The 10,453-nt window shown below is 50.4% G+C and overlaps 1 protein-coding gene across 1 annotated transcript in view; it reads right to left on the bottom strand.

The window, feature by feature from the left end:
• Positions 1–227: 227 nt before the first annotated feature.
• Positions 228–10,453, bottom strand: part of Pla2g5 (phospholipase A2 group V) — a 61,095-nt gene continuing 50,869 nt past the window's right edge. The window contains exons 3-6 of the mRNA XM_021200733.2: positions 8,603–8,652; positions 6,945–7,089; positions 2,306–2,412; positions 228–1,614 (exon numbers count right to left, since the gene is read on the bottom strand). Of these exons, the coding sequence (XP_021056392.1) occupies positions 1,493–1,614; positions 2,306–2,412; positions 6,945–7,089; positions 8,603–8,642 (414 nt within the window). The 5' untranslated portion in view covers positions 8,643–8,652 and the 3' untranslated portion in view covers positions 228–1,492. The remainder of the gene's footprint in view (positions 1,615–2,305; positions 2,413–6,944; positions 7,090–8,602; positions 8,653–10,453) is intronic.

A 10,453-nucleotide genomic window follows, 5' to 3' on the forward strand; every position in this document is an offset into this window, starting at 1 on the left:
GCCGAGACTGCAAGTGCATACCACCATGGCCAGCTGTTTTGGGTTTTTTTCCTGGTGATCCACTCGAGGTCCTTATGGGCTCTTTACCAACAGAGCCATTCCCCCCCCCCCAGCATACCACCTCCCCACCCCTATTTTGAAATTTTCATGAGTGAAACCAGCATGTGAGCCCCACTCCAGTATTGTTTAAATATAGTTACTAGCACACACCAAAACATGTGAATTCGGGGTAATCTCATATAATTAGCTTTATTTAGAAAATGTTTGAACACTAAAGGTCTCTAAATATAGATCGCATGTGTCCCGTGCACATTCTGGAAATGAATATGAAGAAGCTTCGACCCTTCCTCCGGAAGGACACTCCTTTACTGCTGAATACATCTCCTCCTCCTGTCTTGTTGCCATGAGAAAGTTCTGTCTTTTATAAAGTGATAGATGAGTTGAGATTTTCAGAGCCCTTAACTCGGTGAAAAATAGACAGTCATTCCGCCATTGATATATTCCCCCCTCCTTGAATCTTATCTAAACCATTTTTCTCACTGAGTGACATCTCAGAACCCCAGCATCCCTGTATCTGCACCAGGGTCCTTTCTGAAACAGTCTCACATAGTCTAGGTGACCATCCCTGCTAGGGAGCAGAGGCTGGCCTTGAACTCCTGATCCTCCCACCTTCACCTTCCAGGTGCTGGGATTAGGGGTGTGCACCAGTATGCTCCTGGAAGGAGTCTTGTTTTATATTTTGAGGAGAGCCAGAGAGATTTGGACTATCCAAAGGTTCAAAAGACCACACAGCTGCCAGAAGGCAGGGCTGGGAGCTGACTGTTGCCCTCTCTAGCCAGGAGTTCAAGGTGTCGTAGGGCTGTGTCTCATCTTCCTCCAGAGGAAGCTTGAGCCCCAGGTCTGGCTTGCAGGATCCTAAGGTTGAAGAAAATGAACTCAAGACAAACAGTGAAAGGCATCAAGACACCAAGGCTCCCACCTATTTCCTGACCTCCATCTCTGAGAGCATGCAGATGCCTCGGGGGTTAGAAAAGCGTGGGCCATCCTACCCCAGCCCCGTCAGAGGAAGTGCTGGGGTGGTGTTTTCCTAGCCTTGAGAATGGGTTTTATTTAATATCTACATAGCAGATTTATAGAGTTAATTTGGCTTCTCCTCCAGTAAAAGGTCTCTGGGGGGTGCTAATGACAGTTGGGTTCCAGAAATTGAAAGAAAAGTCAACACGGCTGGCCTGAGCTAGGGGAGTTTCAGGGCCCAGAGCCAACTTAGCAAGTGCAGGCTCAGCCATCCTGAGAGTCTGCCAACTCTAGATCAAGGTCCCTTTCTAGGACTCTGGAGGAAAGAGTATAGCCCTGGGGGGGCTCTGTCCAGTCCACTGGTGCACAGAGGAAGACAGATCCAAGACCTTGGGGGGAGGATGCATCAGGAATATAGCAGAGGGAGACCCCCAGGGCACTGTGGGAAGTGCCCCCAGGGCAGAGCCCACAGAGGACATTAGCAGAGGAAGTTGGGGTAATACTGGTAAAGAGGGTTGTAAGTCCAGAGGTTTCTCCGCAGGCAGTAGACCAGCTTCCGGTCACAGGCACAGAGCCTCACTGGACAGAATGAGTCGTGTTCTGCAAAAAGGGATGCCAAGTACAAAATGAGCATAGGAAGATTGCGCCCACCAATGCTGACTTGTTCAAAGTCATATCAGAGGATGGCCTCTAGTCTGCGTAGACTCCCCATCTGGGTCCTGCTCTGAGGGCTCTCATAGTGTGTGGAAGAGAACTCTGAATCAGGATCATACATAATCTGATGGAAAAGCTCAGGTCCTGAACTGAGAAGTGTAATCTGAGGGAGGAGACTCGCCGTTGAACTAGATGCCCAGCTCTTCTTGACCATGACTGAAATTTCTATTCAGGGGAGTCCCCAGCCTGGTGCCGTAGACACACCCCCTTTGGGTAGAGTGTCCAGCTTGAGGGTGGAACTGGTTTCTGTGGGAGGCATTAAATAGAGATGCACCTGGATGCAACTGGCTTTGAATGCAGGGGCCTGGGCATGGATCCTGTTGCACACTGGCAAACCTTTGAGCTTCCATTGCATGTGCGAAGTAAGGAAGATGAAACCAACTCTAAACAGGGAGAGGAAGTCTATAAGCCCACAGTACTGGCGAATACTGAGAGTCTCAACTGGGACTTCCCTCTCCTGGAAGTCTAAAGAGGTTGCCACAGCCCTGTGACCCTCAGCCTCACTCTGCTTCACAAGATACAGGCAGGCCCACCTCTCGGGCAGAACCTCCCAGGGTGAATGGGAAGCCACCCTTACCGCAGGTGACTAGGCCATTTGTGACTCTGTAGTCATAGGGCTGGGTCCGGATGGCACAGTCTTTTTCCTCCAGTTGCCCATAGCAACGGTCGTGCATCTGACAGCACCTGTCGAGATGAGAGATGGGGATGCTGAGTCGAGAGCCCTCCTCCTAACCTCCCCCTCACCTGTGGGAGAGTCCAAAGTGAGAGAGTTCAAGTCAAATCTAAACAAAATTAAAGACAAAGGTACCTTGGGGACACTGTGCTCGGGTGTTAAAGCTAAATTCTCTCGGAAGGATTCTTTTAACCTCTCACCCTGATGAGAAGTTCTCTCTTGTCCCATATGCACTCCAAGTTTCACATGCCTTGCCTGCGAGCACAGATACCTGGGACAAAGTTTGACTTTCTCTAAGACTGTGACAGTTCAGGCAAGATGCTCTACATAGAAGGCTTGCTTAGCAACAGCATCTCCACCAATAAACAGATGGCAGCTCTCGCCTCTGGTTTCCCCAACCAATGAGCTTGGTATCTAAGCAGCTTATGTAAAGGTGTTGGCTCTCCTGCTAATTTAAACTTCCCCTTAGCTCACCCTCCTCGAATAGGACCAAGGTTTCTACAGCATTCATAATCTTCCTGCAGTGCACCACTGTTCCCAAATCAATAGCTATTCTTTGGAGACTCTGAATGCTTTTTAGGCTGAAATCCCTAGCTGGTATGAAACTACAGCCACATCCCTCTGGTAGAACCTGTGGCAAGTGGGTGTGACCCAGCGGCGATGGTATCTGGTAAGTTAGCTCCTCTCATCCACTAGAACTGCCACTGGTCAGAAGTTCACAGACCTAGTTTTGCCTCCTGATCGCTAAACAGAGTGGAGGTGTGGTGGTTTGAATGAAAATGCCACCCCCTCAAGGCTCATGGGGACTGGCACTATTAGGAGGTGTATTCTTGTTGGAGTAGATGTGGTCCTGAAGGAAGTGTGCCACTGAGGGTGGGCTTTGAAGTCTCAGATGCTCAAGCCAGGTCTAATGTGACAACCCCTTCCTGCTACCTGTGGATCCAGATGTAGCACTCTCAGCCACCTCTCCAGCACCATACCTGCCTGCCTGCAGCCATGCTTCCTGTCGTGAGGATAACAGATTAAACCTCTGAACTGTAAGCCCCGCCCAGCTGAATGTTTTCCTTTATAAGAGTCGCTGTGGTCATGGTGTCCCTTCACAGCGATAGAACACTGAGTAAGGCAGAAGTGGTTACCCGGGACTACAGTAATCCTGAGATGGGCCTGTCCATACTTTTGCTTGGAGGAATATGGAACACTTGGGGACTTTGGACTAGGAAAGTGACTGGACACTGTAAGTAGGGCTTAAGGGGCCATACTGGTAGATGCACTGAAGACAGCAGTTCTAAGGATGATTTGAACTGTGGGGGCTCCACTAAAGATGTTTCAGAGAAGAAGAATTTTAGTATGTGGCCTAGAGACAGGAAAAAAAAATATGGCTGCTTTCTGCCCTTTGTCCAAAGAAAAGTCAGCCCAAAGCTAAACTGAACAGTCTGGGATTAACAGCTTTGGCAGAGGGCATTAAAAAGGAACCTCGTATTGACTGAGTTGCTTTGCTATCAACAGTGGCCGGTCTTAGGCAGATCGGTAATGAAAAGGGGCAAGCTGATCAAATGTACAGTTGGAGGATGAAAAGAGGCACCAGGAAGCGGAATGGCACTACATCCTGGGTTTTAAGGAGATACACAGATTACAGAAAAATCCTGAAGTGGGGTGGAATATGGGGAACGGTGTTCTCACGGCACGGTCCCACCCAGATTGTGAAAATTCAGGAACAGTTTTGAGCCAAGTAACGGTGGCACACACCTTTAATCCCAGCACTGGGGAGGCAAGAGGCCGGCGAATCTCTGAGTTCAAGGCCAGCCTGGTCTAAAGAGGAGATCCAGGACCTCCAGGCTTAGGCAGTGAAGGAAACAATCAAAAAGAGAAAACTGGTGACAATCTATTTGAACGAAGGGGCCAGGCTCTGGCTCTGGAAAGCAGCCGAACTTGGCAGTCTCGGCCACGTGATTCTGGTTTAGAGTTAACAATCCAAGCAAGGGGCTGTAGGATCTCCCTCTGTGACTAAGGAGAGCTGCTAAGGCCAGACATGATGTCAGCGGTGGCCCTGCACAGCCGTGAAGGCCAGAGGTCAATGTCACGTGTCTCCATCAGCCATTCTCTACCTTACTCTCTGAGATATGGTCTCTCACTGGAACCTGAGCCTCACTGATTCAGCCAATGTGACTGTCCATCAAGCTGCAGGGATGCACCTGTCTCCACCACCTCTCTCAACAGCATCCGAACCTCAGGTCCTCATGCTTGTACAGCAAGACCTTGCTGACCAAGTCATTTCCCCAGTCCCATATCTATAAATTTCTATGCAACACCACATACTAAGCTAAACAGGAGTTTATAACGATGTACTCAACTACAATCCATTTCTACACAGGTCATTGTAAGCCCTCCCCTTGCTTCTCCATAGAGTCCCAGCTCCCTAATGTCATTTGATGTCCTCCATCATGGCTGCCACTGGCATCGAAACTGTTACCCCTGTACACTGAGCCTTCCAAAGAACGTGTCCCATCTCGCACAGTCTACTATAATGGCTACACTGCTCTAGCAAAAGTTCAGATCCCCTCTTGCTCTCTGAAAGTTAACACACAGTATCTAGACATAGTGGTGGGCACAATGCGATGTTATACATCACACCATTGAAACTGTTGACCTTGGTCTGTCGACTTGACTGGATTAATAGCAGCCTAGGAAATTACAGTATCCCATTCTTGGATGTGTCTGTGAGGGCTTATCCAGAGATTAGACCATGAGAGTTGATAACTGGCTTCACCACTGGATGGATTCATGACATGGGGGGCATTATTAGGAAGTGGTGCACGGGGGATGTAGGACCTATTTGGGCTTTGAAGTGGGCTGCTGGAAGTGCATCCCTGGCGATGATAATCTTGCCCTGCCATCTTTCTGAAGCCAGCTCTCTGCTTCCTGTTTACCATGAAGGAGCTCCTATGCCATACATGCCCACAATCGGGATATCCTGCCCAGAACAGACACAAAAACGTGGACCCAAGTAATCATGAAATCCTTTGAAACTGTGAGTCAAAATAACGAATTAGTCCTTTATGTTGTTCTGATAATGATTTCATGGGAGAGAGAGAGAGAGAGAGAGAGAGAGAGAGAGAGAGAGAGAGAGAATGAGAGAGGGGGGAGGGAAAGAGAGAGGAAGATAGAGAGGTGACTAAGACAACCGTGGTAATTCTGCAACCACCAAAAGGCTGTAAAGCACTTATCTATCACCCTGAACATGCATTTCACTGTGGGTGAGACCATTAAAAATCTCTCTTGAGATGCTCACTGCACCATTAACCGCCATCATAGAACATCAAAGCGTATTCCTCCTCTGGCTGCAGCTGTGCACTCATGGACCAACCTAGGCCTCTTCTTCCTTAGGCTTTTGTGGCTGAACCAACTAAGAGGGTCACGTGAGCAACACTGTGGAGTTCCCGAGGTCTGTGATAAAAAAAAAAACTATCATCTTCTATCGTTGTTGAGACAGGGTCTTGCCATGCAGCTGGGGCTGCCCTGGAACTTGCTATATAGCCCACAGCAACCTCAACCCCTGGCTCTCCCTGCCTCAACCTCCCCAGTATGGCAGGTCATGCTTCCACATCCAGCTAGCTCTCCACTTTTGCCTTGTAGTTTGGGAATGTCGGTTCATTAACCCCCCCCCCCCAAGAGTCGCCATGCTCTAAGAAAGTCTACAAAATCCTGCACAGGACCCATGGACCCACAGACAGTGACAACCTGAGCCACAGCCACGAGCCACCTGTGCCGTGGAGCATCCAACTTCAGCCAGGCTTCGCAGAAGGATGCTGAGCAGTTAGGAGTGGCTCTGCCATGGCCTCCCAGGCAGCAGGCCCATGAGCAGAGTGAACAGAAACAGTCATGGTTGCATTAAGCCAACACAGAAGGATCATTTGTTATATTTCACTAAAGCAAGTGACACACTAGGCCACTGAGATCTCGGGACTCCTGAGAGTCCTGTGACACACCTTTAAAAGCTCCTTAGTTCCTGAAAGCCTTGGCTTCGCTTATTTTAAAGATTTCCTTTAGAAGCCAGGCAGAGTGGCGCACACCTTTAGTCCCAGCACTCAGGAGGCAGAGGCAGATGAATCTCTGTGATTTGTAAGGCCAGCCTAATCTACATAGTGAGTTCCAGGATAACCAAAGCTACACAGTGAGACCCTTTCTCCAAAAAAGTTAAATAAACATTTATTGTAGTTTTAATTGTGTGTGTGTGTGTGTGTGTGTGTGTGTGTATGTATGTGTGTGTGCGCGCACACGCGCACGTGAGCGCATGCACATGTGAGCACTGGTGCCCACGGAGGCCTGAGGCATCAGGTCCCCTGGTGGTTGTGAGCTGATCAACATGGGTGCTAGGAAATGAACTCAGGTTGCCTAGCAGGAGCGGTGTGCACTCTAACCACTGAGCTATCTCTCAGGTCCTGAGTCTCCATTGCAATTCTCCTCTTTTAGGATAGACATGGAGTCAGGGGAGGTGATGAGGGTGGAGCCCAGAACATTAAGAGTGGTGATGAAGTCAGCTCACCAATCAGTGCCATCCTTGGGGGTCCCGCGGCCGCCCCAGCCACAGTAGCAGCCGTAGAAGCCATAGTTCTTAACGGCATTCTTCCCAGTCACCTTCTCAATCATGGACTTGAGTTCTAGCAAGCCCCCTGGGACTGCAGGCACACCTGGAAAACAGCCCAAGCCTGCAGGTGACACCAGGCACCTTGCTGCAGATCTACTTGCTCCCCGCCACCCTCCCCCCACCATCCCTCTCTTAATTATCCCGGTTAAAGGGAGGAGGGCTGGGCAGATGACAGCATGCAGCTGGGAACAGAAGGGTCTGCACTTGGGAGCCGAGGGAGGTGGCACAGCTGACAGAGGACTCGCCTAGCGTGCATGAACCCCTGGTTTGGATCACAGGCACCATATAAACTGAATGCCTACACTCAGGAGGTGGAAACAGGAGGTTAAGAAGTTTGTGGTCATCTTCGGCTACGCAAATTCAAGGCTAGCCTGGGCTACACAAGCTGCTATCTAAAAAACCATTTTTTTAAAAATTAAATTTAGAAGCAGAGTAGGCCATAGCTTGAAGCTAGCTCCCTCATATCACAAATTGGGAAACTGGAAATCTAGAAGGAAGTAGCTTGCCTAGGACTTTTGATGCAAGGAGCCAGGGGCTTTTTCTCTGTTTCTGGTCTCAAGTTTCTCCTAGCTCTCTAGACAGCAAGCAAGACATCAAAGGGTGAAGTAGCTCACCATGGGGCTTGTATGAGAGGCTAGGGGGCATCAGTGAAGCCTAAAGCCAGATGCCCTGTAACAGACCCCCAGACCTTAGCACGACTGACTCCATGATAGATTTACCATTCAGGCTATAAAACATGCGTGTAGACAGCACCGCCAGCCAAAATGAAAACCATGGCCTAATCAAATCCATCAACGTCCATCCTTCTGGGAAAGTCTCTCACTGTACCAACCTTGCCTTTCGGCTTCCGTAGTTCTGCTTCTGGCTAACTGTTCTTGGATTTTTTTGTGTGTTTAAAAGCTCTCCCTGAGAAAGGCTCGGGGCTACACTGAGAGCAACCAGCCAGCTAATAAAGACTTTCTCTCAGCTTAAACCCACGTCCACAGTCTTCTCTGGTGGCAACCCAAAGACATTTCAGACACCTCCCGGATGGGGTGGTATGCAGTGCTGAAGGTGACTCTGGCATCATCTGTTGGAGTCTGTCTCTGTCTGTCAGTCTGTCATCTGTCCGTCCATCCATCCATCTCCCTCTTCCTTCCTTAAATCTAATGCATCACCATCATGTAAGCCTTCTACTACTGAGCTGTTCCCAGGCCTGAGCTGGGATATTTCCTAAGGGTCTTGTGTTCCCATTGATTGTCCTTATTCTATACTTACACGTCAGGGAACTATCAGCCTCCCATATTCACAAGCTATCTTCGTGTTCACAGGCCTGCCTTCACACCGTGGCCTACCATGTTCAAACCATGACACGGCACCATGTCTGCCAACGCAAAAGCCAGGGCCCAGGGAGGTGAAGGCCTTCGCTGATATCTCTGCCTGCACTGTGAAGGCAGGGCTGAGATGGAGACACAGGTCTCCTCACCTCAAAGGCCTTCTTGTTCACTACCCAGTCACTCCCAAGGTTGGGGCGGGTGGAGGGAGGCCTATTTAGAGGTCACAGAGCCAATACTTACTGCAAGCCAGGAACCAAGCCAGTGTGAGGAGACCCTTCATCTCTTGGGTTCTGAAAAACAAAAGACACTCCATGGCATCTCTTAAGTTGTCACTGCCAAGGCCTGTTCGGACCCCACCCGGCTCCAAACTAGGTCTGCCTGTTCCCTCCCTCATTGGGTAATACAACTGCTCCAGCCAGGTCAGACAGGACGAGGACAAGAAGCAAAACCTCAGGGCTTGATCTGTGGAAATCCCTGGAGACAGAGAGTCATGACAGTCTCCACCAAAAGTGGCAGTGACAAGGCGTCCCTACTTCTGTCCCCTCCATAGACATATACATGGATATTGTTAACACAAGATTAAGGGCGGGACTTGACAGGCCCTAGACTAAGCTAAGAATTAACATGGAAGGCTGCTGGTGAGATGGCTCAGTGGGTGAAGGTGCCTGCCTCTAAGCCCGGTGGCCTGGGACCTACATGGTAGAAGGAGAGACCCGATCCCCACAAGTTGTCCTCTGATCTCCAGGTGCATGCCCATACACATACACACCACACACTAAAGATGTAAAGGGTGGGGAGTCGGGGGGAGGGAGCCAGGACACAGCCTTCAGAGGCCATAACAGTGGTGAGCACTGAGAGTGGGGGGGAGCCAGAGCTTGCATCTTGTTCCTGGAGTTCATGGGGCTAGAGGCTTTGTGGTCTCTAGGCACAGTGCAAGCCTTTTGACAGTCCTACGGGTGTCACTGTCCCCATTTGCCAAGGGACTGCCAGGAATATGCCAGAGGTCGTTCGGCCAGATGTGAACCCAGGTCTTTGACCCCCCTCACTGAACCATGCCACCCCTCCTAGAGGGGAAAATTCTCCCCATCCTGGAGTTCTGTCTTTCATGAAGTTCATCTTCTAGGACTCCCATCTTAGTGTCTGTCTTTAGCAAGAACACTTTAGCAAGAACAGCTGTTTCCTGGCTTCCAGCCTGGAAACAGCTGTGGCCATAGGCAGAGGAAATGCGAGGTTTCCAGTGTGGCCTCTATGAGGTCCCTCTGCTGGTAGCTGCCTGCTTTCTCCCCCGCCCCACCCCCCACCCCCAGGATCCCCCAATCCCTGCGTAGCCACAGCTGCTTGGCTGGCCTGTGGTTAGCCAGGATTTCCTCCTTGGTGCCACACTGATTCCAAGTCCCCGAGTGGACAGGTCTCTGTGCCATGTTCTCCACCCAGGTCCCTGGCATCCTCAAAGACCTGGCCCACAAACGCAGCATTTCAGACTCCAGGGACTCCTGGCTACTGAGCTGGCCTTTGTCCAGGAGCACCTCTGAGTTCCAAGGACATTCCTGAGAGTTCTCTCCCCACGCAACCTCTGCTCTGAGGGCTCTAAGCACCCAGGGTAAATGGCCCTAGATGTTACTTTCCACCCCAATCTCGCTGTTTGCTTTTATTAAGCAGAGACACCAGAGACTACGCACTGGGCATCTTCAGGGTGCCAGACACCCTCCACGTCACTCCCAAACCACTCATGGCCTTGATGGGTACACACCGGCAAGCCACTGGATGTCCACTTCAGTGGAGATGATGAATGGATGAGAGTCATTGATTTTACAGACTGAGGAACTCAGGCTCAGGCCAGGGGCTGGGGAGGTAGCTTTGTTGAGTTAAAACCCTCACTGTGAAAGCCTGAGTTCGTCTTCTAGTGGCCACATAAAGCAAGCTGAGTGTGTATTTGCCTCTGACTCTAACCCCAGTGGTGCGGGGCATGGACGGGGGGCTCACTGGGACTGGCTGGCTGTCAGCCTGACTCCAGACCCTCCGGATTCAACTTCTGTGCATACATATATGAGGCGGGGGAGGGAGGAGGGATTGGGTTAGGGGAGGGGAGGG

Source organism: Mus pahari, chromosome 6, assembly GCF_900095145.1.
Source record: "Mus pahari chromosome 6, PAHARI_EIJ_v1.1, whole genome shotgun sequence".
NCBI lineage: Eukaryota > Metazoa > Chordata > Mammalia > Rodentia > Muridae > Mus > Mus pahari.